The sequence below is a fragment of the Amphibalanus amphitrite genome, unplaced genomic scaffold (assembly GCF_019059575.1).
Source record: "Amphibalanus amphitrite isolate SeventyFive unplaced genomic scaffold, NRLGWU_Aamphi_draft 000365F_arrow, whole genome shotgun sequence".
Lineage (NCBI taxonomy): Eukaryota > Metazoa > Arthropoda > Thecostraca > Balanomorpha > Balanidae > Amphibalanus > Amphibalanus amphitrite.
Genome location: NW_024881859.1, coordinates 535239 through 562999, shown reverse-complemented (window position 1 = coordinate 562999; position 27761 = coordinate 535239). Strand labels below are relative to the sequence as shown.

The 27761-nt window shown below is 49.8% G+C and overlaps 1 protein-coding gene across 1 annotated transcript in view; it reads right to left on the bottom strand.

Moving 5' to 3' along the window:
• Positions 1–27761, bottom strand: part of LOC122389619 (protein furry-like) — a gene marked incomplete at its 3' end in the record, with an annotated part of 148271 nt that overhangs the window by 38066 nt on the left and 82444 nt on the right. Inside the window, exons 28-32 of the mRNA XM_043381809.1 lie at positions 22248–22381; positions 16110–16220; positions 13526–13660; positions 10853–11018; positions 8691–8799 (exon numbers count right to left, since the gene is read on the bottom strand). Of these exons, the coding sequence (XP_043237744.1) occupies positions 8691–8799; positions 10853–11018; positions 13526–13660; positions 16110–16220; positions 22248–22381 (655 nt within the window). The remainder of the gene's footprint in view (positions 1–8690; positions 8800–10852; positions 11019–13525; positions 13661–16109; positions 16221–22247; positions 22382–27761) is intronic.

Below are 27761 nucleotides of genomic sequence, written 5' to 3'. Positions count from 1 at the left end.
GCAGCCATGGGACTGTCAGGGGCAGTCATAGACCAGCCATGGGACAGTCAGGGGCAGTCATGGACCAGCCATGTGCTGTTGCTACGGAGCAGCCCCAGCGCGACTATACAGTGACGGGCCCGCCATGCAGCGGCCATGTGACAGCCACAGTGCGTCACATGGCCTTCCGCCGGTGCCACTGGCCGGTACCGAGCCGGGCCCGTGTCAAATCGGCGACCGCACGGCACCATCCGTTACCGGCCCGGCGTGGCCCGAGCTGGGCCCCGGCAGAGCGGGCACCGTCGACCTCCCGGATACGACGGGCATTTCATTACTCGGGTGCACCGCAGCTGCCAAATTCGACCGTGCCGCGCCACATCATCATCACATGAATCTTACCGTGCCTTAGGGAGAACGCACAAAGTACTCCGAAAAGTACCCATGGGCCAAAGAGAGTCCTCTCCACCGACATAATTATGCTGCTGACAATGCAACTTTTCATAATAACAATTTTAAAATAGTATAACGATCATTGTAGAAGCTTTGCAAATGTACATTGTGCATTTCATTATCTAACATTTGTATCTAACAGATGTCAGCAAATGTATTCCAAGACTCGTGTGTGATTCACCCACGGAATAGGCCACCAACATCACATGGACAACAAGTAACACATCGCAACACCGGAGCGGAAATTTGCGCGCCCAACTGCTCCAGCGTCAGAGCCGCAGTCAGGAAATTACCAGCAACATTCGATGATATAGTTGAAGAGTAGCATGTAATTTCCGGCAACCGAACTCCGATGACGCACCGACTCACCATTACGAGACTGGGAGTGAACACGAAGGCCGTCACATGCTGGGGTTGTGAGCAGTCGAATTACCTCCCACGATACTGCATAGGGATACAGGCAAAGTCATGCTGCTAAAGGAAAAATGTTATTCAAAATAAAAATAAGCGAAGCTGCTCCAATAAAATAGAACAACAGTCACCGTATTAAAGTGAACTAAACGTCTTTTACCGGTGGAAACAGACAGAATGTCAAACATTGCACACGTTACATCGGTCCCATATTGACGTTGCTGGAGCGCCGCCTTTATTAAAGAATCTTGCTAATATGAAGGGAACTGTATGATCGTGAGCGAGCATAACCAAACATCGTAACAGACATGCCGCAGGCCGGATTAGCTGATCGCTCCTCTAAATCCGTTGGCGAGGGTCAGTCAGGAGAACGGGATATTTTGAATGCATGGTCTCGGTGTTCCGGCGGGACACCGGGTCGCTCGCGTCATGCTGATGAATACTTGTTGACATCACATATTCAGCTCAACCATAGACCTCTGTACACCGGTGTACAGAGGTCTATGGCTCAACTCAGGTCACCGTCTACCGGGGCTTAACATTCTTTAAAAAGAAGCAAACGGCGCCAGAAGCCCTCGAGGATCAATTAAAATTGGTCGATGTCGTCGACAAGCATTAAGCGTATCCGGATTTGTCTTCTAAACAAGAAGATAGCCTCAAAAGATCACTTCATAAATAATTCAAGCCGCTCCCATCCAAACTCATTCGCATGTTGGGAATTATTTTCACCCTGGTAAATTGATAAAAAAATGAAATTTTAGCTCTGCATAAGAGTGCCGTTAGTTGATGAATACTGAATAGCCCTTGTAATATTTCGAATTTAATTCATATGCGGACAAGTGATGTGTGGAAATGAGCAACTAAGTCAAAAGCTAAATGACCAGCCTTCAAACTATGAGTGGGCACTATTTCAAGTAATCATCATTAGCCTGGGAGAGATTCTGTCTTCATTTCGCAGTTAATCCATATCAGCGGCAAATGAGTCATGGAAAATGAACCTCATCAGAGCCGGCGAACAGAAAACTGAGCGATCTAATGCAGCCAGTCCCCACGATGTCACTTAGGGCCCACCCACGATGGGAACAGATTGCAGACGGTCTTTCAGTCGACAGAAGCCACACTACCGTCATATTACCCGGAGAATCAATAAGAACTTGAACCGCTGAAACGTGTGGATAAATCATCCTGCCATGTGCCCCAGTACATGAGAAATGACTCATGCTTGCACGTCTATTTATCAACGTTAACACCCCGTCGGACAAAGCACGATAGCGGACATCGCACGAACGTAACCTTCACGGCCAAATGCGCGGCAGCAATGCGGCTGGCGGTAGCAGTCTAGCCGTGAAGGCCAAAACTTACAACACCATGTTTTATCCGCATTCACGTTTGACAGACACTTATAATGACGGATATATGTCACTGACCATTAATATCGCGTTATGCCTATTACCAAATCGATACCGCAATAAACTTGATTAACCCGCGCCCTGCTGGGGGGGGGGGGGTGTTTGAACACCCCCCCCTTGTGGTTTTTCGCGAATATCTCAAAAACGGCGGCGCGGAGCGCCGCCTTTTTGGTACACCTTATCATACATCAATTCTACACATGTTGTGAAAATTTCAGACCAAGGTCATTCAAGGTCAGGTCACCAGGTCACTTGAAGTGACCTCACCACATAAAAAGTTTCAATGTCTGTCATAGCTACACCGAGTGACCGATCGCTTTGAAACTTTAAGCGATTGCTAAGAGCAATAGTATGTACAAAATGTATATCTCAGAATTTTGATATCGATGACCTAAGGTCAGGTCAATTTTGCGACCTCCCAATTATAAGTCAATGGGAGAAAATTGAAATGCTCCTCTTTTGGACGAAAGACATTATAAACACTCCCAAACACTGAATTACAAGTGGTTTAGACACACTGAACATGAAAATGGTGTCCGTGACCCCTGTTTATGCCCTGAGGTCATCTTAGGTCACGAATGGTATCTAACAGTTTTTCGCAAATAACTTTTGATAGAGGCATGCTAGAGCGATAAAAACGCCTTAGATGTGTTCAGCTCGACGATACGGATCGACTGATATGCAACATTACCCTTTCCGGTCAGGTCATGACCTTGACCTGAGGTCAAATTTTCAAGTTGACCTTTCAAGGTCAAATTATAGTTCATTCGATGCGTCTTGACGAGAGGAACACGATGCCGGTAAAAGTAAGCTCGTACAAGGCTTGGGTCAAAAGTTATTGCAGAAAAACTGTCCGAAAAAATCGGTTATTTTTGCAGTTTTTGCCCCCTGCAGGCAAAACCGTTGAGGTTAGGTCAAATCTGAGAGAATTATTCAGAAAGGGCGTTAATAGAGCTATCGAATGCGCTTTTCCGCGGCGCTGTAGCTCTATTGGTTCCCGAGTTATGCGTTGGCTTCTTGGAAATTGTCGACATTCGACCTGGAAATCGGCGAAATTTTGCCTTCAATGACCTCTGGTGACCTGACCTTTGACCTGACCAAAAAATTGACCGAAGTGATTTCCTCATTATTTTTGACGCTCTTTCGAACGCCGCCTTCCGCGTATCGCTACGTGGCCCAGGAGCCGAGTTAGAAGGGGGGTGTTCAAACACCCCCCCCCCCCAGCAGGGCGTGGAAATCCAGGACCCCCAGCAGGGCGCGGGTTAATGTAAAAAACGATCGGCCACTACAGCATGCCGAACGCATTGCGGACAGGCAGCCTATACAGCTGTTAGCTGTTGTCATAACCAGGTGGCTGATCTGGCCCGATGGCGTACCTTCGACCCACGCAAAAAGGACCATTCGCTGAGTTGAAAATATTTTTTTTCTTTGAGGAGCACTTATAAATGGTAGTCTCTCTCCTGTCGATACTGGTAAATGCAGTTGCATTATGCTGTGGACGTCAGCGGCCTGCATTGGGAGCGTGACATGGTCGCAAATCGATAATCTGTATGCTAGAGCTGTGTACAGAGCCCGGCAGGCCAATGGAGAAGATACACAAGGTCAAATGAGTTCCAGCACGAGAGGAAATTCCAACCTTGCGCCGGTTAACGACACACACATTCCTTTGAATCACGTTTAGCTTATGACACAATAAACATGAAACAGCCTCATCGATTTTGCAAAAAGCTTTCAAGTTTCACATTCATGTGAATCAGGTGCATCTTCCACCAGGTGCACCATCCTCATGAACCTCATGAAAAACCAGGTGCAAGAAAATAATCAAAAGGCAGCTGTTTGTTCCCAGCCGACCTAAAAGGGCGAACAAAGAAAACACATTCAATAATGGGGGTATCGAAACTAGACGTCTAGTGAGCTCCGACACAATCCGTGTTTACGTGCACCCGACATTTGTAAACAAGTACTAGCGTAAACTTCACAATTTTTCCTCAATCAACCCAAATCACAGCGAAGAGAATAAACCTAAACGCCGCTGCCGAACGGGTAGGGTAAGGGCGGGTAAGAGTACGCGGGCGATAAGAGTACGCATCAGCTGTTTCGGTTGCTTAGCAACGCGGGTTTGTCGAGTTCATGAAGTGACATGAAGCCGCCAGTGCGTGCATGTCACCAACGGAACGTGGGCGTTGAGCGGCGACGCTGTTGAGTTTAAGGCGACGAATATTATTTTCGAGCGTTATGATATTATTATGATATGGTACAATAATTTTGATACTTGGCAGTTGAGATAAGGTACATTTCCGTGATTGTTGTGGGAAACTTGTGAGGTTATCTGGGGAAATACTGTACAGTGCAATATTCTGTTTGCGAAGTTTTGCACAACGTTTCGGGGTTGTTTTGTGCGCGAATTGCATGTACGGTAAGAGGACGCACTGTTCAGGAGGGTGAGAGTACGCAGAATTATACATTAAATCGAATATACAGAAATATAGAATTATTCATCTATCGCCCAATGACGATTGTTTTGTAAGTATATCATCAATGGAGCACTGTGATGCAGATGCGTACCCGAAATTCTTCCAAATACGAGTTATTCTCCTTTTTGATTGTGCATTTTTTTTAAAAGAAACACACGACATGATTATTTTCTGATTTATAGACTTGAAAGATTTATTTTGTTTTTCTTTTAGGATACTAGAATTAACTTAAATGCCTTCTGAGTTTGAAGTTAAGCATTTGGACAGTGCAAGCTGCTTAGGTGTGTGTTCATATGCTTGCGTACTCCACCCGCCTGGCGTGCGTACTCTTACACACCCCATATGTTAAGAGTACGCAAGTGCAACGGTTCAGAAAATGTCAGTTTTAGACCACTTCCATTTACGCTGAAGGATCGTTGCCCCATGGGTTGATGGCTAATTCAATGAACTTTAATATTCCCTATTAGCGATTTCTTTCCTTCAAATATTAAACAAATGAGAGCAAGAAATCCACTAAGTGCGTACTCTTATACGACTTCACCCTATTCCAACGTTAGCGAAGCAGATGTAGCGCCAGTCGGCCGGCGAGCGCGACTGGAAGGTAGACTGTACCGCAGCGCTTCACTGCACTGCGGGACAGCATACCCCACAGTGAGTTCGACGCAGACTCAAAACGGCCGTAAGGACTAAAACGAACGGCAACTCTTACAGACAAGCCTACGTAGAGGTGACGCGCAGGTTATTATGGCTACGGTGCCAGGAACATACTGGCTGAACGAATTCATAGCTTCGTTTCCAGATCATGGATAAAAAACATTGCTTTAATATATTTTAGCTGATTAGTTATGGCTTATACCTTCAAGCTCTGAATGAGCAGGCATCTTCATCCGTCCAAAATTATCCTACCCACCTCGTGTTCAGCCTAGCATATCTGTAATTTGGTATGTCTCTCAGTCACAGCAGGGGATCCGGCAAATGTTGTACGCATTACTGGAACTTCAATACGGCAATATGCCTGAACGTGAACCGTCTAAGATATTGAAAGCATTTCAGTATGTGAAATGCATTTTCATGTAGCTTAAAAGCCTCTTCACTATAAATATTGAATATAAAGGCATAGGCAATACTATACAGAGCCAACGGTGTTATATAAAGAAGCGCATTACACATCGCCTAGCACGCCTTAGCGCCATCTAGCCAACTTCCTTCTCCCTCCCCGGTGAGCGAGCGAGGAGGTCAACTACAATGGTCTCCCAGATAGTTCAGACGGCGCCTGTCACCCCTTCACGGCTGACCGGCCGTGAAAAGGTCACCGGGTGACCGGCTCTTCCGCACCGGGCCCTCACCGAGAGATAATCCACACCCCGGCCACGTCTGTCCAGACCCCGACTCCGGAGAACAAATGGCCCACTCCTGCCGGTTCCATCAGCGCAGAAACGACACAATTAGTGCATTTATCATGTTCAGTTCACTCCCTTGCAGCTCAGCTAAATTTATTCCTTAATTGCACTCCTTTCAACCAGCAAACCATGGCTGTTGGCCGTAGTGTAGCGTCGACCCAATGCACCCGCACATAAAATGGCCGAGCTTTCAGCGCTGCCGGCGTGGAATCACCGGACGGGAGCGGGACGCCATCGGTGACGACTGACGCGCTCCAGGCCGACACCAGGGCCATAAAGGGACGCCGGGAGCGGCGACACACGATCCCCGCTCCGGACTGACGACCCACCGCCGACCCGACAGATCGTATGGCGAGATCGCGGCCAGGGTTCGCCGGTCATAGTGATGAATGGATGTTCAATAGCAAGCGATGTCTCCGATTACGTGACAGACTAGCACGATGAAACGTATAACACAAGTGCATCCTATGTGATGCGTCTTGAGGTGGATCGGTTTAAAAGATGCGTCTGAAAGTGCGAAAGGACATTGCAGATCCGATCCGCTTTTCACATTGACATGACCTTGTATAAATACGAATACAAATTACAAATACAAATACCTTGTCGCATCTGTGACCTTTTTTATAAATTTAGCTCGAATGTTTGAATGGACGGATTGACAGAGCCGGAGTCCACGCTAAGCAGAGCTTGTTACGTAGACCCCGACCCCTACCGTCCGATCGCGCAGTTCCGGGTAACGGGAGAATTTAGATGTCAAAGTTTAACGTGCCCTTCAAAGCCGGACACGGCCTGTCCCACTCAACTGACTTCAACTGGCTGCGGCTGCTCCCACCAACCGCAGACCATCCCCGTCAGGAGTCTCATATATCGAGCGCCGGAGCGTCTCGAACCCGGGCTCTCACTACCGGGAGTCCGATGCTCTACCAACTGAGCTACGGGACAGGCAATTATTGACCTTGATCTATTATCTGAAATAAGCGCTTCCCCCGGTCGCCTGAAGCAGATTTTCCAATGCCGCTTTGCACAGCACACTGCGACCACCAGCCAGCTACAGAGATAACAACGGAACAATATTTGTTTGTCCCCGGACCACTGCGTTCCTTTGGGACCCAGAGCCGCGGCGGAGGGGGAGGCAACAGGTTGGCTGGGTGGGCCCGAGTGCACGAGAGCCGGAGATGGGACACAGGAGTGGTCCCGCAGCGCGCTTGTATGAACACAACAGCGCGGATGTTGGATCCCTTGAATTGAAATGTCACTTTACTAAAAAAAAAGAAGCTCATTAATAACTTCTTCATCAACGCGTCTTAAATACAAGATACATTTTACCGGAAATGTCGAAGCCCGAAGGCAAAACAATGTCCCACATAACATCATCAAGCGAGATAGCGCTTACGAGCCAAACCAGTGATTATTTTCACAGCAGCGCGGACCGGTGCCAGACCAATAATTACACGGAAATTGGTAGGTCACGGCCGAATAACCAGCGGAAATCCCAGGCAGCGAGTTGCCACGGGCCGGGGCGCTTGTTTACCACGTGCGCGCTCGAGTTGCCAGCCGCCTCCACACCGGTAGGTATTCCGGCCGGCGCGGCGTCTCGGGGCCGCGGTGACGTGGCGCTCATCAGGAGACGATGCCGGGCTTCCCGCTACTCGGAACCCAATCAGCGGAACACAACTGACGTCCCTCCGCCCGTCGAAACCACCGCCCTTCGCGGTCGGCCGGCGCAAACAAGCTAACGAGACTCGCGGCGTTCGGCAGGGATGGATGTGGGAAAGGGAGGCTGTTCGGTCCAGAGGAGCGGCGGAGAATCCCAACATTAGAGATGGCAAACGATGTGCGAGCGGCGGAAGGGGGGAGGGGGGACAGGAAGGACGGAAACGATGGATGGAGACGGGAGACGGGAGACGACATTTGCAGACGAGGGACCGATGACAGCAGAGACGGCCAAACGGCATTCGACAAGCGTTTCAAACTAGGGAAAGATAGGGCAAACTAAGACGGTGGGCGGATACGGGACAGAGATAGCGGATAGGGTTGACTGGTCAATGATGCGGATTAAATCTCCCGTGAACAGCCCGAAAGGGATATCCCCCAGCTCCGAAAAGAAGGAGATGCGAGCAGACTACACCCGGAGGGCGCCCCTTGAAGACAGATAAGTGAGCCGGCAAACAATGTAAAATGTGCATCAAAATAAACAAATGCCAGCGATGGAAGTGATTATAACGGAAAACTTTACGATGTTTACTGGAAAGTTCACATTTTGTGAGCCACCTCAAGCAATTACAAGTAACAACTACGCTGCAAAACAACCGACATTTTCCAGAACTGAAACGGTAACCAAGCAGGTTAAAAAATAGAAGATCTCGACTGTCAAAAACCTGATTAAATCCAGTTATGAAAAAATTAAAGGGGAAGGATGGAAACTTCTATATATTAGGCTTGAATACAAAGAAACAAAAACATCGCCTTCAAAACGGTCAACTGTGACAAAATTCGCAGCAGATTGCCCCAGAGCAGTCAGCAGGACGACAGAAACACTGGCCCACGGAGAGGCTGTGGGCACCCACCTGTCTCGGAGCATCTCCTCGCCGCTGTGCCGTTTGGTGTGCAGAGTGCCCTTCTCGGCGGCTGGCGGCGGCGCCGGGTCCTGCTGGCCGCTGCCGCCACACTCCGTCACTGGAGGTCAGACGGGTCACACGGGGTCACAATTAGGTCACACAGAAGTATCTTCGGTGAATGGTAGTAAAAGAGGACATTAGGTTACAAAAGATCACGGGTGAACAAAAATGTCGCACGCGGTACGGGGTCACAAAACGTGACACAGGGTCACGATAGCCCGTCATTTGGATTCCTCAGAAGTTACAACGTCACACATAAAGTCACACATGAAGAGCTATCAGACATGGTCCGTGTTTAGCAGCTAAAACCAAACGAGGCTACCGATCTGTTCATATCGATCACTCAAGGTGTAAAATAGAAACCAACGACTGACGCCCAGGACTATTCACCGGTCGGTATTGATAAAAAACTAAGAAGTTGGTTACATTTACCTGCCACCCCTACACACGGGCGGGGCCGTCAGGTTTGCCAGAACCATCCCACGGTCTACCGACCGCCCCCTCCCTGGCCACCCAGGCAGGCCCAAACGGTACCGCCCTGCTCGGGTGTCGGGTGCACGCCACTCAGTGTCACCGCCCGACTCTGAGACTGCCAGACGGCCTTTCAGCGGTGACGGCCCAATCTACGGCTGTGGTAACGACTCCGTGCGGGTACCGAGAGAGCGCCGCTCGATTTCCTCAGCGGAATCTGATCCGTCCAGACGGCGACGTTCGATGGGAACGGGTCTGGCTAGACCGAAGGACACACTAGCGGTGCAGCGAAAATGCTAGTGATCGGTGAGTGGCTATGGGTTGGCTGAACCGATCAGTGAATACATATGAATTGGGTAAGTCGTTGAGTGAATATGAGAATTGGCTGAGTCGTAGAGTGAGTTCAGCTGGCTGAGCCGGTGACGGACTGAGTTGGCTGAGTCGTTAAACGACTAGGAGTTAGCTCAGCCGGTGAGCCTGCGCTCGCTACATCCTGAGCGTTGGGCGCTGCACTGCCCGGGCGCTGCTCCAGCCAGACTCCCTCCGTCGCCCCGCCGGGGCTCCGTCGGGGGCAGGGGGGTGTGCCACTCCGGGTCGGCCACAACTCACCCAAATCGCACCATCTGCGGCCGCGCCCGGAAATATACCGACCACCGGCCGTCCGACCGACCAACATACGGCGCCGGCCATAGACCGCTCCGAGAACGGGTTAGAGGTGACGGGGAGAAAACGGGATACAAAGGATAGAAGAGGGAGTAAACACGATGAGGTGTGTGGCGATTACTTAGTAGAGTGACATTGACAAAGTACAGACTGGTATGTAGCTAACCGGTAGGGCAATTATGCCACTGTAAATACCTGTAAATACTACAGAGCACCAAAACACTATGATTGCTGTCAGCAACAGCTCAAGCCCGGCAGCACTTCTGAAGCCACACCATAATGGCATCAAAGCACTACCAATGACCAAAGCGCCTGTAATGAGCAAACTTCTAACTGCCCGTCTGGCCAGTCTCCGGCGCCTAACAGTTTAATTCCGTACATTTATTCGGGTCGCCTAGCTGGCGCAAACTCAGCACACCTCTCATCATTGTCATCAAGAGCGATTAGTGGAACTAAACGGCACGTCGTGGAAAGACAAACGACCGGAGCTGCCTGTGACGGCGCTGAAATTGTGCTCCAACTGTGCCCGCTCTCCCACCCAGACAGTTTATCCTACGGTGAGCTTAGTCCGAATGCTCTGAGTACTTCGGGCATCGTTAGCAGCTAGGAACCATACTAACTTCGTTTTCATGCAAATTTTGTCTGGACACAAAGACCATCGCGAGTTTGATAGCACACCATGGTAAATATAAGTGTTTCTAAAAAATAATAACGGATCATTTTAACCCCTATATCGTTAAAACGTACTCTAAATAGTGTAAATTCTACCGGTTTCAAGTTAAAAACTCACAACGACCCAAGGTGCAAAAACATCCCTAACATCAAAACAAATACTACGTCATAAAATAACACCTTGTCACCTCTTCAGGCGCCATCAAAGGCCACCAAATCTTCCATATCGCAGTGTTCACGAACCCCAACGAGCTCAGCCCCACAGGACCATCGCAACAATCCGACCACAGCCCCAGCCCACGCACCTGAGTGACTGGACGTCTTCCTCAGCGACGTGATACGGAAGAATGGCGGCGTCTCTGTCCGCTCGATGGTGTAGTTCATCGACTCGACCGTCTGCAGTTCGGTCATCATCTCCTCGACCAGCTGGTCGGGACGGACGCGGGCCATGTACACCGCCACCCGCCGGCCCTGCGGGGAACAGGGGCGGCATCACCGCTACTTAGGGACACCAGTCGTCACTGCCGGTATACAGGGACACGGGGCGTCGCTGCCGCTATACAGGGACACGGGGCCTCACTGCCGCTATCTGAGGCGCAGTGGGCAGATGGTGAACACATGTTTAATCGCCGATCAGTGGGAGCTGTCCGACTTTCAGGGCAACATCTTCGTCACAATAGAGATCCGCCAATACGTACTACAATATTTGTCATCAAACAATCTAATATCACATGGTGCCCCGTCCGTCCCATGAAAAACAGCGCCTGCCTCTCACGCATGCTATCATCAGATCAAAACGTTCGATTTCCATCGCAGTACTCTTCACCGAACACCTTCTACTAAAAAACCGCTGCGCAATAGTCAATGCCGTGGGAGTCACGCGCGCTCTCTCCCACCGGGGAGACGGTCCCCGGTGTCCGGTCCCACACTGCATTCTCTCGTCGTGTCTTTAACATCGGAGACGGCGCCGAGCCCTTTGGGTCCGGCCGTCAAAGGCCCGGTCACACATACATGACGTACGGCCGGCGCATTGCAAAAAGACCAGTGCGTCGTCGTGCGTTGATGTGTGACCAACTTTTGTCAAGAGTCAGCAGGAAATAGCAACTTTACAACGAATGCACAACGCGCTACAAGCGCTTTGCCAGCGCGCCGGGCGTATACAGGGCACCTACACAGCGAATACAGAGCGCATAAAGCGCGCACACACAACGGATGCACAGCGGGTTGCTAGCGCACGGGACGCAGGGATCGCGCGTACACCGCGCATTCAACGCACAGTCAGCGAACTTCACTTTGCAGCGGCGCAGTGGTCCGTCTTGCCTGTTGTCATATCAGTAGGACTAGGACGCCAAGGAGGGTACATCCTCATCGGCCCTCCATGGAATTTGAAGGGATATCAAGATGTCTCCCAAGGCAAAGGGACGAAAGGCGACCTGCACGAAGAAAAACACTAAATTCTGGCATCAAGAGCAGGAGGAATTGAAAGGAGCCTGTGCACTATGCAGCAATGACGCAGAAGAGTTACCCATGAGGGTAGAAGGAGAAATGAGGAGGTAGGGCGGGACCGTATGACATACGCCAGACGAACGCTGTGCGCGCTGCAGACTCGTTCAGCTCTTGTTTACCACGCCTTTATAGTCTATGCGCATCCGTTAGACATGCGTTTGAGGCACGCTATGTCCGCGCTAGGTATTCGCTACGCATCAGCCGACGAGCACACAACGAATACCCAGCGTGTGTTCCACGTGTGTCTGGCGTTCGTCTTCGTGCGTCGAGCTCAACGCACATTTTTGAGCATGCACAAAAATTGTCGACGCACGCAACGAATGACGACGCATGATACCGTTGGCCCAGCGCACTCGACGAACGAGTAACGAATGCATAGCGCAGGATGACGCACTGGCCTAAATGAATGAATTTTTGGTGCGCGGGCCGTGCGTCGTGTATGTGTGACCGGGGCTCGGGTCAAAGGCCGCAAGTGTCCAACGGACGAAAAAAGCACCGACTGTGCGGCTACAAAGGCATTGTTACATATATAAAAATCAAAATGTCCGTATGTGACGCGTCAGTCACGCTTGACGGGCTATTGCTCCGGAACGGTGCGGGCTACGGGGGTGATATTTTCGACTTAAGTCGGACGCGTGCATCTGTTTGTTGTATTAAATTTTGGAGGGGGTGGGTTCGACGGTTTGCACGTGGCGGGCGCATCTTTGTGGGATTTTGGGCCGCGGCCGGCTTCGAGCAGACGGCACGCGCCTTAGGCTCAGTTTCTTCGCTTGCAAAACTGGGTGAAATCAGAGCCGGAAGGTCACTGACCTTTGGCAATGAATAACGGAACAGAGCACCGCCGGCCAAGAGGAGACGCAATATTCATTCTGGCAATAACTCGGCCGCTACTGGGCCGATTTTAATGAAAATTGATTCATTACGCTGCGCGTAATGCTGGACACCTAGTTATATAATAAAAACGAACTACATGAAAGCGTGATGTCCATCTGTATTTGAGCAAGGTCTTATGTGCACACGTGCTGCTGAATGCACGAGTGCTCATACGCTATCTGTTATGTCACGGTCAGATGAACACCAATGGATGACGAGAATTTTAGCTTGTCCTTATGACCCCTCTCGCTTCTGACGTAAAAGACTTAGTGCAAACACAGGACGATTTATCCAGTCAAACGCACAAGTACGGAGACACAGACGCTGAGCAAACTCACGTGGAAGTGGTACCGAAAACTGACGGTCGTCGACAAAATAGTTGTACTCACATAGGGCATAAGTTCGTTGGGCGCCATCCTACTAATGCCAGTACTCACATAGGGCAGCAACTCATTTGGACCCCACCGGTCCCAGTACTCGGTCACGTAGAGCAGCAGTTCGTTGGGCGCCATCCCCATCCCAGTACTCAAATAAGGCTACTGGGCAGTGGGCATCCTACTGGGTTCGTTGGACATTATCCTACTAACCCCGGTACTTACGTAGGGCAGCAGTTCATTGGGCGCCATTCCACAGAGGATGAACAGACTGCGCAGGATGATCTTGAGGTTGTTTGGCCAGCAGGAGCAGAGTGCTGCCCACAGGTCCTCCAGCTCCTTCGGGTGGTCGTCGCCAATCTGCCGCCATCGCAGGTCAGGTCGGGTCAGGACAGGTCAGATCGGGTCGGGTCCGGGCCAGGTCGGGTCAGGTCGGGCAATGGCCAGGTCATGTCCCATGCTATCAGGGTCAGATTGGGCCATGGTCAAGTTGGGTTATGGTTAGGTCAGGTCAGGTCAGGTCAGTGTCAGGTCAAGTCAGGCTCAGTGTCAGGGTCAGATGAGTTTCCAGGTGAGGGCAAAGTCATTTAACGATTATGAATTTGGGCCAGATCATCCAAGGGTCATCTTCAAAGATGGTGTATCGGACCGTCAACTCTATATTAGTGGCGGGCTCCTGGCTACAAACAAGGACATATCCTTCAACGTCAGTCCAGGTCGCATCTAGAAATAACTCACGCCCGACAACGCACTAAATTGACAGATTAACTCACAACCGTTTCCAACAGCTAATGCATTTTCATCCTAGCTCTGGCCTCACTCCAGCCGGTAAACCGACAATCCCACATCAGAGCAGGGCCCGTTTTTAGCTATCCTAGAACCCCTGTTACTGGGCTGGAGACATCCGTTTCGGGGAACGATCAGCCTACTGAGCTCTGTGCGCTTACATCACACAGACTGGAGACAGGTCCGGTTGCCCTCGCCCTCATCCCTCTCCCCCTCTAACCCCAGTGTGAGCCAGCTCCTTGGCGAAAACGTCTGCGGCAACAGCTGGGCACATTTAGAATTCCCCAAGCTGTGAACGGAACGCCTTCCACGAGTCATTAGGCAGTCTAGCAAATGAGGCCATTTCAGCTAGCAGACAGACGCGGAATAAGATAAAGCCAGCCAGACAATCTGTGCGCGTAAAGCTTAGAAACTGGCAACAATGGCGGAGTGGAGAGCCGCCGTCGCTGTGTTTCCCGTGGCGTGACCGAGTCGTAGGTGACGGTCGCACGCGATGACAGCTGTCACCGCACCGATGACACGCGATGACAGATCTGCCACCGGTCGCGTGCGTCCCACAGGCCGGACAGACGGGAGCGTGCTCGCGTAGTGTTTGTGCGAGCCATTGGCCCGTGCGCACACACGGAGACATGTGCGTCTTCTGGCTGCCGGTTTCAATAAGTTTATGCGTAACACGTCAGCAAACATGCTGCGCAATGCGCATCCCCCGAGTGAGCATGCACTGGGTGCTAAAGATGGTTCAAAATTTATCTGATGGCTTCAAAGAAGATCATAAAGCTCGAAGCATAAGGTCAACGAAGCAAAGTACGTTAAACACCACATGACGCTATAAGTGCGGAATCTTTTTCAGCTTTGAACTCGGTGGACATCCATTTCCCATGTGATCGTGCTTCACATGTAACCCGAATTTCCCGGAACGAATCCGACTGGCCAGACCTTTCCGCTAACACGTGGTCGGCAAAATGTCGCCCGCTAACTCGCTATAGGTCATAGGCGAGGCGCTGTCTTCGCAGCGATTTATCACAACTTAGTGGCGATTTGGCGGCGATAATTCTTTGCCGCGCGGTGTGCCGGCGGCGGGTGCAGGTGGTCTCCGCGGCCCAGCTGCGAAGGCCAGTCGACGGAAACCGTTCGCGGCCCCTTGGAAGGGCGGTCGACGTTCGTGATCCGTCATCATCTGTTCATTGATCGCCGGAGCCGACAGCAGCGGACGTTCGGGCCGCGCCAATCCCGGCACTGGCGAGCTCGCAGTCCGGCGGGGCGACGGGGAGCGGACGGGAGGGGAGGGAGGCGTGACGGAGGGGGGAGAGGGGAGGGTGCGAAGGAGACGAGAGGTTAGGATCGTACGAACCGTCTTACGGATGTGGAAGGCGGAGAACAAGAGGCAGTGTGCAAAGACGGAATGCCGAGTCGAGACAAAGTCGCAAATATAGCCAGAATGGTGTGTGGATTATGAGATGGTCCGTGGGCGATATCACCATCGCTGTAGTGAGCCGTAACGCGCATAACAAGGAATTCACCGGAGATCCGACCACACAGCGTCTGTTCAGATGCCCCAGTAGCCATTAATGACAGTCACATGGGAGCCATGGGGCAAATGTAGTCGCATATTTCGTCATGTTCTTTACGTGCAGACGTCATTCAATCGTCGAAGGCCGCAGCCCGCAAGGTCATCCCCAAATAAGTGCTAAGCCAAACGGGCCATAAATAACTGCAATGCACTACACTTACGAGCATACATTATCATCCCGTCACACAGCCCACTGGTTATATGCCATTAAAAAGCAGCTCTTACCAGAATCACACCACACAGTTCACTGGGTATCTGCAGCTAAAACAGCACAAATCAAAATACCAGCATCTTCCTGAAAATGACTACTAAAGTCGTCACAAAAAAAGCAATTTCCCTTCTCTGCACAACAGACAGACACCATGCCAATTTAACGACACCCTAATTCGTGACACGACAGGGCGGCGGCGGCGGTCGGCTGCGAGTGGCGGCGGTCGGCGGCGCGGGACTGACCTTTGCCGTGATGTAGAGCAGGTTGTTGATAACCATTTCGGTGGCCTCCGCCGAGCCCCAGCCCTCCCTGCGCTGCTGGGCCGCGCTCGACGCCTCAATCTGAGAAAAGTACTGAAACACAGAGGCCGATATGTGAGGAAAACCAGCGCAGAATAGGGCACTAAAAAGACATAATGGGAGTGTACGAGAAACAGAAACCAGAAATAACAGGACTAGCTGCCAGTACAAACTACTAAGGCTCAGTGAAAAAAAAAATAATGGACACATCTCGCACCACAGAGAGGCGTCGAGCATTTACGTCAACACCACACTTCCTGATTCATTACCGCGAAACTGCAGAATAGCGGGCGGGCGGTTTGCACAGCGAGTCTGGCTGCCGCCCATGTCATGCGACACGGGGATCGGGGAGGCAAGATCAAAGACGCGATCAAAGGCGTCGCCACAGGTTGTGCATTACAGGAGGGCGACGGCGACCGCAACAAACGAACAAAGTTGTCCCGACCACCGGCCGCCGGGGTCAGTGGACAAAGTTGAGTTCCCTGGTCCACTCGGCCGGTCGCAAGTCGCGGGGTGAGGTCCGGGTTAGCGCACTACACCCGGCCAGTCACATGTCACAAGTCACGGGTCATGGAGGTGCGTAGGCCAGCCTGAGGTGGTGGCGGAGTCCCCGGGCCCTTTCCGACACAGACAGGGGGAGTCGGCACGCTCTGATCCCCAAATGTCAGCCGGCGGTTGGAGGCGCTCATCACTTCCGGCAACTCCTAATTGGATCATAGAAGTTAAGACTGCAACGGGTCAATCCACTCGAAATGACGCGCGACATTTAACTCCAACTAATTAAGCGCCGTAATTAAAAGCATCAAGAGTTGTTTACGTAAATGGCGATCGACGCTGCCGATGATAAGAATCAAGCAGTACACTTGTGCACATACGCTGTCATTCATTCCCTAATATATCATGCAAATCGCGTTTATTCCTTTTTACAGCACAAGTGGCACGCTGTCTGGGGGCACCATCACCCAGAAACTAACTGATCGCGCTGTCACGTGAGCCTCTGTTTGACCTTTACGTCCCGTCCGTGCCTGATGCCACGGTCTTCATATGCATTGCCTAACTCCGCTACGGCTAGATTGTCTTTCATACGATTCCAGGACACAGCTGTTTGAGTTATCGATCAACTAGCTGCAGTAAAATGCATTGTTCTGGTGATCAGAACGGTAAATAGTCATTCAATCATGGGTTTATATTCCACCGGGATTGATAAGCAAGATCGATTCAAAAGCAAACATAAAATCGCGGAATGAGGTTGTTGAATGAGGCTGCCTCTACGAAAAGGACACTTAATTAACTCATCAACAACGATAACATCATACTGAAAGCACTAACAAAGCTGCAGCCCTGAAAACGCCATTTCAACCGAGATCATAAAGCGTTAAAGCGCTACAGCGTCGTGTTCAGCTCGAAAGATCCACTGGGACCGCCGGGGGGTCCGGCCGGCCGGGGGTGCGATACTCGTCTGACTGCCGGTGGTACTCGTCTGACCGCGGCGGAGGTCCCGACGGCCCCGCCGACGGCCGGCGGCCCTCTCCAATCATGGTTAGCGCTCAAAGTGACCGGGACAGCGCACGTCGTCCCCACCATTACCGGCAAATGGGCCCGAAAGGAGGCTCTGTGCTCACCGGTCATGTCCACGAAACGAACCAACTGCGCCATACCCCGGGCTCTACTACGCAGCCGAAGAGCTTATTTCGGATTATGCCATCACAACAACTCACAGCTTGGAACTTCACAGGGGACATAGCATGTGTTAACCAAAAATACATATCTTCCTTACCATATTTTCTTGCCACTCAAAACTGCGCCACACTATCGACTTCCAATCCTGACAGCGCCGGAGCCTCAACCAACCAGGGAGCGGCTCTGGTGGGCTCTATGCCCCCCCCCCCCCCGGTCACATAAATCACAACCAATAACCTGTCGAGCTTCGAAGAGCTACTGACGCCACACTGTGTCTACAAAAACAGCGAGAGGGCGGCCAAATAGTGGTGACGCACGGTCAAAAGGGTAAGCGGATGTGGCTAACCTGAGCGTGGGCCCAGAGATTGGTGGCTCACGCGGATGGAAGTAGAGTGTGAGCTCTGGATGATGCGGACACCTTATCAGACGAGAGTGACCGGAGAGAGGCGGCGCTGGCAATGTCGTGTATAGTTATTGTACTCTCACTGTACAGATCACATTTTGATAAACGAACTTGCGTAAGCCGTAGACGATACATAGAACGCGGTTGGAATTAGATGATCTTGCATATTTATCCTTGCCCTGCACTAATCATGGGTAAGATGCTGTTCAGCTTCTGTTCTGAGGAATGATGTGAAAAGTAAAAAGAGGTACTATTCTCGCACAAAAACAAATGAATATATTCTCTAATTCACATTCAATTCACTGCATCCGCCTACTTCAATGCACCGAACCAGTAACCGAAACAGACCACCATGCAATGTATCTACGGGTTAAGTATATAAATTGACAAGTGTTGCTGAGCGTATAGGAAGGCCTTAAATTAATTATTGTTCATTTGTTTTAAATTAAGACTAAAGCTAATGTTTAAAAATTGAGGTTTTTTTCGCCCGACGTTTCGCGTTTATTGCTTATTCATGGGCTAATGCTAAAACATAATTTCGTCGACATACATATCAAAAATTCAAATAACATCATTGACAGCACGCTTCACTATAAACATTGTCTTTCGCTAAAAGATATCGTATCCGTTCGATCGATCGATTGCGTTCCTTCGTATACATACGTCCATGCATCCGTTCATATCTATCGCATGTCTTTGATCTGGGATGCTATAATATCATGTAGTTTGAAGAAGCCTGGCGATACGTTTATCACTTTTTCTGTGGAAATGTAAGCGGCCTCTATCAGCCACCGACGTGTTTTCGTTAAACCTGTGTGTATGGCCTGTGCTTCGTTCCAGTTTGGTAGATGTCCTTCTTGATCTGCGTGAATGACTAATGCCTTGGATGTTCTGTGATTACGTAAGTCATTTTTGTGCTCTTGAATACGTTTTCTTAGACCTCTCCCCGTTTCTCCGAAATACGATTTATCACATTTGCTGCAAGGGATTTTGTACACAATACTGTCTGAATCTACTTCCTTTGGCTTTTTTCTAGCAAGTATCTGCCCGACCTTCTTTCCCGAAGCTGATACTACTCTCAGATCAGGCGCCAGCATCTTTGCTATTTGATCAGTTGTCTCACTATTTGGTGCAATAAAATATGCCCTTTTCTTGTCTTGTGCATCCCTCTCTGTCCTGGGCCTGTGTCTGATCTGTTTTGCTTTTTTCTGTAACTCGATCAGTAGAGACTCGGGGAATTTCAACGCCATGAATGCTTTCTTAATGTAATCTAGCTCGTCCTGTAGGAACTCAGGAGAGCAGATACGGTAGGCTCGCAAAAAGAAACCGATGACTATGCCTGTCTTACTTCGCAAGCTGTGTGCCGAAAAATAGTGCACGAAATCATCTTTGTTAGTTGGTTTCCTATATACAGAGAACTTAAACCCTTCTTCAAATCTCCTGATGACTACATCAAGGAACGGAAGTTTTCCGTCCTTCTCCTGCTCTAACGTAAACTGGATGGCTGGTTCGACATCATTGAGTTGTTTTAACAGGTCTTCCACACTACGTTCATTGGGGATGAAAGCTACTATATCGTCTACATATCTGTAAACTGTTGTATCTTCCCCGAAGATAGAAAGGAAGTGCTCCTTTTCAAGCAGCTCCATGTATAAATTGGCCAAAACTGCACTCAATGGAGACCCCATTGCTAGTCCGTTGATTTGTGTGAATTCCTCCCCTTGAAACTCAAAACTTCCAAATCTTATGCAGAGTTCAACTAATCTAATATAATCATCTTTTGGGACCGGAAGTTGGACATCGTCCACTAGATCTAGTACCTCATGAAGGGCCCTCATGGCTCCATCAATTGGAACATTTGTAAAAAGTGATTTTACGTCGAAGCTTACCATGTGTTTTGTGTGGTCTACTGTCTGAATTCTTTCCAAGAGGTCTGCAGAATTCTTTAAGTGTGTTGGACTCATTTTTCCTAGACATTGTGAGAGTGGTTTGGCTAGATGTTTGGCAAGTCTGTGCGGTGCACTGTCGACACCTGATGTGATGGGCCGCATCGGCACGTCCGTCTTATGTATCTTGGGCTGTCCCCTCATGGACGGTGTCTTGGGCTTTTCTTCTAGCAGGTATTGCAGCTTTTTTCCCGGTTCTGAGTTCCGCAGTATTTTCCTTGCCTCCTTGGAAAAAGAAGTGGACTTTTTCTTAGATGTGCCTGGCGCCTCGTTCTGGTAAGTGTTCCCGTCTTGTAGCAGTGTCTTCATTTTGGCTTCGTAATCTTTTGAGTTCATGACAACCACTCCGCCCCCTTTGTCAGCGGTGGTGATGATTATGCTGCGGTCCTTTTTCAGTGAGTCCAGAGCCTGCACAAACCGCTTAGGAACAGTAACTGTCTGGTCCTTGGCCATTGCTGTTAAACACGCAGAGACACCTTGCTTGAAACCCTTCTCTATGTCCGAATCTCCAAATCTATGATTTCTTATCACAAATTCCTGTAAATGCTTGCTTGGGCCACCCACATCGAACTTTAAACCGAGCGATAGCACTGCTATTTCTGTCTTAGTAAGTACACGGTCGGATAAGTTCGTGACCAGAGACATGTTTCCTGCTGTGTTCCAATCACTTGAATCGCATAACTTGTCTAGCTTCCTATCTAGATCCATCCTATGTTAACACATTGAGTGCAGTTTTGGCCAATTTATACATGGAGCTGCTTGAAAAGGAGCACTTCCTTTCTATCTTCGGGGAAGATACAACAGTTTACAGATATGTAGACGATATAGTAGCTTTCATCCCCAATGAACGTAGTGTGGAAGACCTGTTAAAACAACTCAATGATGTCGAACCAGCCATCCAGTTTACGTTAGAGCAGGAGAAGGACGGAAAACTTCCGTTCCTTGATGTAGTCATCAGGAGATTTGAAGAAGGGTTTAAGTTCTCTGTATATAGGAAACCAACTAACAAAGATGATTTCGTGCACTATTTTTCGGCACACAGCTTGCGAAGTAAGACAGGCATAGTCATCGGTTTCTTTTTGCGAGCCTACCGTATCTGCTCTCCTGAGTTCCTACAGGACGAGCTAGATTACATTAAGAAAGCATTCATGGCGTTGAAATTCCCCGAGTCTCTACTGATCGAGTTACAGAAAAAAGCAAAACAGATCAGACACAGGCCCAGGACAGAGAGGGATGCACAAGACAAGAAAAGGGCATATTTTATTGCACCAAATAGTGAGACAACTGATCAAATAGCAAAGATGCTGGCGCCTGATCTGAGAGTAGTATCAGCTTCGGGAAAGAAGGTCGGGCAGATACTTGCTAGAAAAAAGCCAAAGGAAGTAGATTCAGACAGTATTGTGTACAAAATCCCTTGCAGCAAATGTGATAAATCGTATTTCGGAGAAACGGGGAGAGGTCTAAGAAAACGTATTCAAGAGCACAAAAATGACTTACGTAATCACAGAACATCCAAGGCATTAGTCATTCACGCAGATCAAGAAGGACATCTACCAAACTGGAACGAAGCACAGGCCATACACACAGGTTTAACGAAAACACGTCGGTGGCTGATAGAGGCCGCTTACATTTCCACAGAAAAAGTGATAAACGTATCGCCAGGCTTCTTCAAACTACATGATATTATAGCATCCCAGATCAAAGACATGCGATAGATATGAACGGATGCATGGACGTATGTATACGAAGGAACGCAATCGATCGATCGAACGGATACGATATCTTTTAGCGAAAGACAATGTTTATAGTGAAGCGTGCTGTCAATGATGTTATTTGAATTTTTGATATGTATGTCGACGAAATTATGTTTTAGCATTAGCCCATGAATAAGCAATAAACGCGAAACGTCGGGCGAAAAAAAAAACTCAATTTTTAAACATTAGCTTTAGTCTTAATTTAAAACAAATGAACAATAATTAATTTAAGGCCTTCCTATACGCGTATCTACGGGTGTTTTAGCGTCGCATCTCCTCGAACAGAATAGGTTCTCACCTGAAACTTGGCCAGCGGACTCATGGGCTGAATCTTGGGGTCGACCAGCTCCATGTTGTAGAGCCAGGGTAGCAGGTACTGCAGTAGGCGCTGGCGGATCATCGGGCGGGCCGTCTGCAGCCGGTAGGTCACCTCTGATGGAGAGAAGGGTCAGAGGTCAGTTAACGCGGCACATCAAACGGTAGGTCACCTCTGATGGAGAGAAGGGTCAGAGGTCAGGTAACGCGCCACGTCAAACGGTAGGTGACCTCTGCCGGAGAGAGAGACCGAAGGTCAGAGGTCAGCCAACACGTCATGTCGAGCGACAGGTCACCTATGCCGGAGACGTCAGAGGTCAGAGGTCAGCCAACACGTCATGTCAAATGGTAGGTGACTTCTGCCGAAGGGAGAGGTCAAAGGTCAGATAACGTGTCACGTCAAGCTGCAGGTGACTTTCGCGGAGGGAACGGGAGGTCACATGACATAGAACACACCACATCAAGTGGTCTATTTGCAATGCAGCGCACATTACTTAATTGTACATATTTGAGCTGTTTATTATTAGTTACATACATAGGTGGGCTCCCCGGGCCTCATTACACGGACATAATCACCATAAATAGGCACATCTCAGACATAAGGTCAAACAACATTCAACTATGAAACAAAACACATATATGAAACGCCAATGCGGGTAGAAAACTGGAACTACGCGTATGTACACAGCTGCCCGGGAATAGAAGGTGAAATAAACAAGCCATTAGAGGCATTCGTCAGAAACGCATATGGACATCAAATGCACATCTCTTAAACCGTCCAATGACATTGCTCAGACGAGAGGGTGGACAAAAATGATAAATTAGGACTTTGTCATAATAATTTATAAAGGTAAGGTCTCGGATATGTAGTGACAGACATAAATGTCAGACGTGCGGAGCGATTTCAGATTCATGGCGGGCTAAACGCACGGTAGGTTGAAAGTCGACTGAAAAGGGCAGCGATCAAATACGAAGACGTGTGTGCACAAACATTCCAGAAATTTCCCAACAGCCCTGCGAACACTGAAAGTTATACAATATGTTGATGTGTTTCTCTCGGGAAACGCCATAAGGTAAGCAAAAAAGTTATCGCAAGTTAATCATGCGGAGTGCACGGTGCTCGATAAGCTTGAAATTTTAGGAGCGGCTTCGGCCCAACTTGCTTTAATAAGCAAACCAAACAAACAAAAACCCAAAACAAAAAGTAGTCACTAGTTTGATAAGATGCTTCGAACGCAGCAGCACATTCTCTGTTCATTTCAGACCTGTAACGCGACGAAAGCACAAATATATCCAGCCACCCAGCAGAGTACTCGGACCAATAACCTGCCCCGAGGTATATTGGCAGAAGGTCAAAGCCGGCCACTCACGGGTAATCAAACCCTCCGACCGGAAAACGCCCGCCGACTTCCAGCGCTGCCGGCGACAAAATCAGCCGGAAAGTGTCGGCCCAGTGCACAGGACTGAGGTGCCGGGAAGGTCCAGCAATCAATACCGTTAGCGGCCAGCTGGTCTTCTGAGGACGATAATAGAGAGACAGCGGAGACGGGTCTTGTCGTGAGCCCCAGCCGACGGAGAAGCCAGGTTGACAAAGGAGAGACAGCAGGACCCTCACGGGATGTCCCACTGGCAGTAGAGGTAATCATGACTGACGGGAACGGAGTGAGAGGTCGATCCCGGGGCGAAAAAAGCGAGTGTCCCCGAAAAAGCCGCGATGGAAAGTATTGGCGAGGGGATAAAGGCTGATACATAACGGCGAAAATGGCGGGCGAGATGTGAGCGCTTTGGGTGAGCGTGACCTTGTCCTTCTAAAGCCGATTTTCCTTCCGACTTGACACTGTAATTTTCAAATATAACATGTCACGCAAACTTACATTACATATCCTTTTTACGACTCTAAGGACAGCCAAAGAATATTTCATCATCCATGGGGATAGAGTTTGCCAACGCATTATGATCGTGCACACTACACCTGACATGGAACAATTCAATCAAATAGAAACCACAACCATCCACAAAGCACAACAACAACGACTCCGCCAACAGACCTAAGCCCGGCCTACCTGGGTATACCGGCGGTCGTCCTATCCCCTCCCCGGGTCATAAATCAAGTGCCGCTCCCGGTGCGTGCGTGCCGCCGCCCGTCGGCCGACGGCAGGTGCTCGTTTCGGGGGATTAGCAGCTAAGGGGGTCGCCAGCGAGGTGTTCGACACTTACCACTGTCACCTAATGACCGGGATGGGCCGGCGACACGAAAAACGGCCCTCGGCGATAGACTAGTCGCAGCTGACCCAACGGGCATGATGGGTGCGGCTATGGATGTCTGTATCTCCTAAAAATAGCTGGAAAACAGCGGAACAGCTCTCGAGGAGTGCTGGATCAGGAACAACGTAAACCAAATATCATAAAATGCATGAGATTCATGAAGCAGGATTCGATAAAATAATTGCACTTGTCCTCCTAAACTTCTTGTCAGGGCACGTTTTTTTTTCGACAGGCAAGAGTTTGATAAACGAACCACGATACATTCAAATTTCTTTTCAATAAGTTGGCCAGACTGACCGACGCCATGAGACTATGACACTTTTACGACACTGGCGTATCATTCTTTAGAGAAAACAATAAAGTTTGCAGTGACAATCAATGGGAACATTTGCAAACTCCGAACCGATCTGCCACTTCTTCGGGTTCAAAGCCATCAGATACGGATGTATTACCGAATTCCATTCTCTTCACAGTTCAGCTGGCGCGCCCTCAACCTTTCAGCCACCCTCAGACACTATCAGCCCTCTTCGCCTCCTGAACTGAACGCTTGAAGTGACACCAACTAGGGCAGGCTCCGCCAATTTATTGAACGCAGCCTTCCCAGCCATCGGGCCGCTCCTGCCAGGCAAATCGCCTATGTAGAGTGCCGCTGGGACCATTCTGTCAGACGCAGAAGCCCGCCGCTGCTAGGGCATAGTCAGCTGTTACCGGCAGAGGACTGGGTGTGACACATACAGGACTCTATGGTGAGGCGCGCGGCGAAAGGCGACCAGGCAGAGCTGAACGGCGGACCGCGATTAACGAGCGCGCTGCATTTATAAGCCATTGCTGAACGTTGGTAAGATCGTAGGCGCGTGCAGCTCGTGAGGTACACAAATCCAACTCACATGCTCAATGAACGTGGTCGTAAAACGTATCAATCGGCTTCAGCCACACGGCGAAGCAGGAGCGCGAGAATGCTGATAGCGTAATATCCATTCATCTGAAGTTGCTGTAGATCGTCCCCGTTGCAGACACATACTCCGAAAACCGTTCCGTCAGAATTTCCATTGTTGCCTAGACTGACACCCGCTTCCAGCGTACCCACGAGTCCAATCTCAATATTACCACATCAGCAAAGCGCAGCCGACAGCCTGTCGTAATTCAACACCCAATCACACCGAATTCAAACGGTCCCCAACAAAATCTGAACCAATGACGACAGCCTGCCTCTGTCCCAGGCCGTGTCCTGCTAGGAGTGCCGTCACGGGCCGTACCGCACCGTACCGAACTGCGCAACACGGGCCGTGCCGTACCGTACCATGCCGTGCCACGGACGGCGTTTGTGTGATGGGTGGCTGCATCAGGCTGTGACGCGGGCAGAGTTCTGAGGCCGACATGGTCACTCCATCACCGCGATGGCGTGCCGCCCGGGTACAGGGCGGTCCAGTCCGGCGGCCGGGCAGAACGGGGTCTGAGGGACTGGCTGGCTGACGGGTGAGCTGGGCTGGGGTCGGAGCTGAATTGCAGCTGGAGTCGGAATCGGAGCTGATCTGGAGTCGGAGCATGAGCTGGAGTCGGAGTGTGAACTGACCTGGAATCAGAGTTGAGCTGAGTTGGAATCGGAGCTGACCTGGGGTCGGGACTGAGCTGGAGCCGGAGCTGAGCCAGAGTAAACACGGAACCTAGCCACTGAGAAATGACTGTACTAAGTAGAGACGAGCCTGGGATGGATTTGGACCATTCCAGTGCAGAGCCAGAGCACGGCTGAGCTGAGCCAGTCTCAGCGGAGCCGTGCTGGAGCGTCACGGAGCCTAGCCGAGCCCAAACAGGGCCGGAATACAGGAGGAGCCACGCCCGAGCGCAGGAGGAGCACGAAGAGGCCGAGACCGGCCGATGACGCGGGTAATGACGCTCGGCTAGGCCCTCCCGGCCCGGGACACTGCGGCCGGGCCGTATACCGTATGTACAGCTTAGTGTCTCCCCCGGGACGCGAGAGGCGCAGATAAAGGAGCATGATGGCGCCGGTACTGCGCTCTAAAGGAGATTCAACCAAAATAGACGACATTATTCGTAAGGGAAAGCACCGGTAACTCTGAATCTTGAACAACAATGCACATGCATCCGTTGGCAGCCAGGGTTCTTTTAAAGGAATGCACAAGCACATGAAGGTATGCAAAGTTGTATAAAAGAATAAGTGGCATTCCGAAAACTAGGCCCGGAAACTCCTCCTGAGGCTGACGGAATATAACAAGGGTATCAGATATGTTGGAATTCCTTCCAGCACATCTTCGGGATCAGCCCACAAAACTCACTTGAACTTCTTATTTCAGAATTCAGGTTGAAGTTTATGTTTAGGCAACAAAAGTTTCTGAGGGAAAAAAACAATCCTGTAAGTCAAAACAACAAGATTCTCTGAATTTATGGTAGGTATACCATTACCAAACTAAAATGAATGTTAGTTGAACTACGCTTTTCGACATAATCCAAAATAATGAGTGAGCAGCTATATAATTTTGAATATTATCTCCGGATAGCCGCCTAAGTATGTCACTATTGCCAGATTAAATCTAGGCCGTCCCCTGTGCACACATCGCGAGCACTATCTTCACATAGGCATGCAGTGATGCTGCGAACTTTCTGCCTCTCCTAGACACCCGGCCGTCCGGGCTATTCCCGAGTCAACAGGTGTGATCCCCGGGGCGTCAGTAATGTCGCACATCTCGGCGGGACGCCACAAATGTCACACGTCTCCAGGGGGCGCCACAAACGTCACCATCGAACACCAGCTGGCAGCTGAGCTGAGCCCTGTCCACATCTAGCACATATACTGCGCGACACACAACAAAGCAAACTGGGGCGTTCCACGACAAATCGACAAATAAAAAATTAAATTTGCACCCTCATATTTTATTCTTCGTTGAAAACTGGTGTAAGGGGTTGTGATGGGCGGGGAAGCCAGCCGTGGCAAGGATTTTTTTCTTCAAACAACGGTTTCCGAGATATAGCCTCGGGCAATTCCTGGAGTTCGCGCTGCAGCCCTATGTTTGGAGGCCTATAACCCAGAAACTATTGTTTTTTTTACGATAAAAACTTTATATGGTTCAACTCACAATCAACCAACAAACATTTTGGCTATCTCGAATTTTCAATTTTTGAAAATTTTGATCACATGACCTTTTGTCCTATTTTTCGAAGAGTGACCTTGATATTTTCCCCACTGAAAGTTGCAATTTTGTCTGATGACGATTAA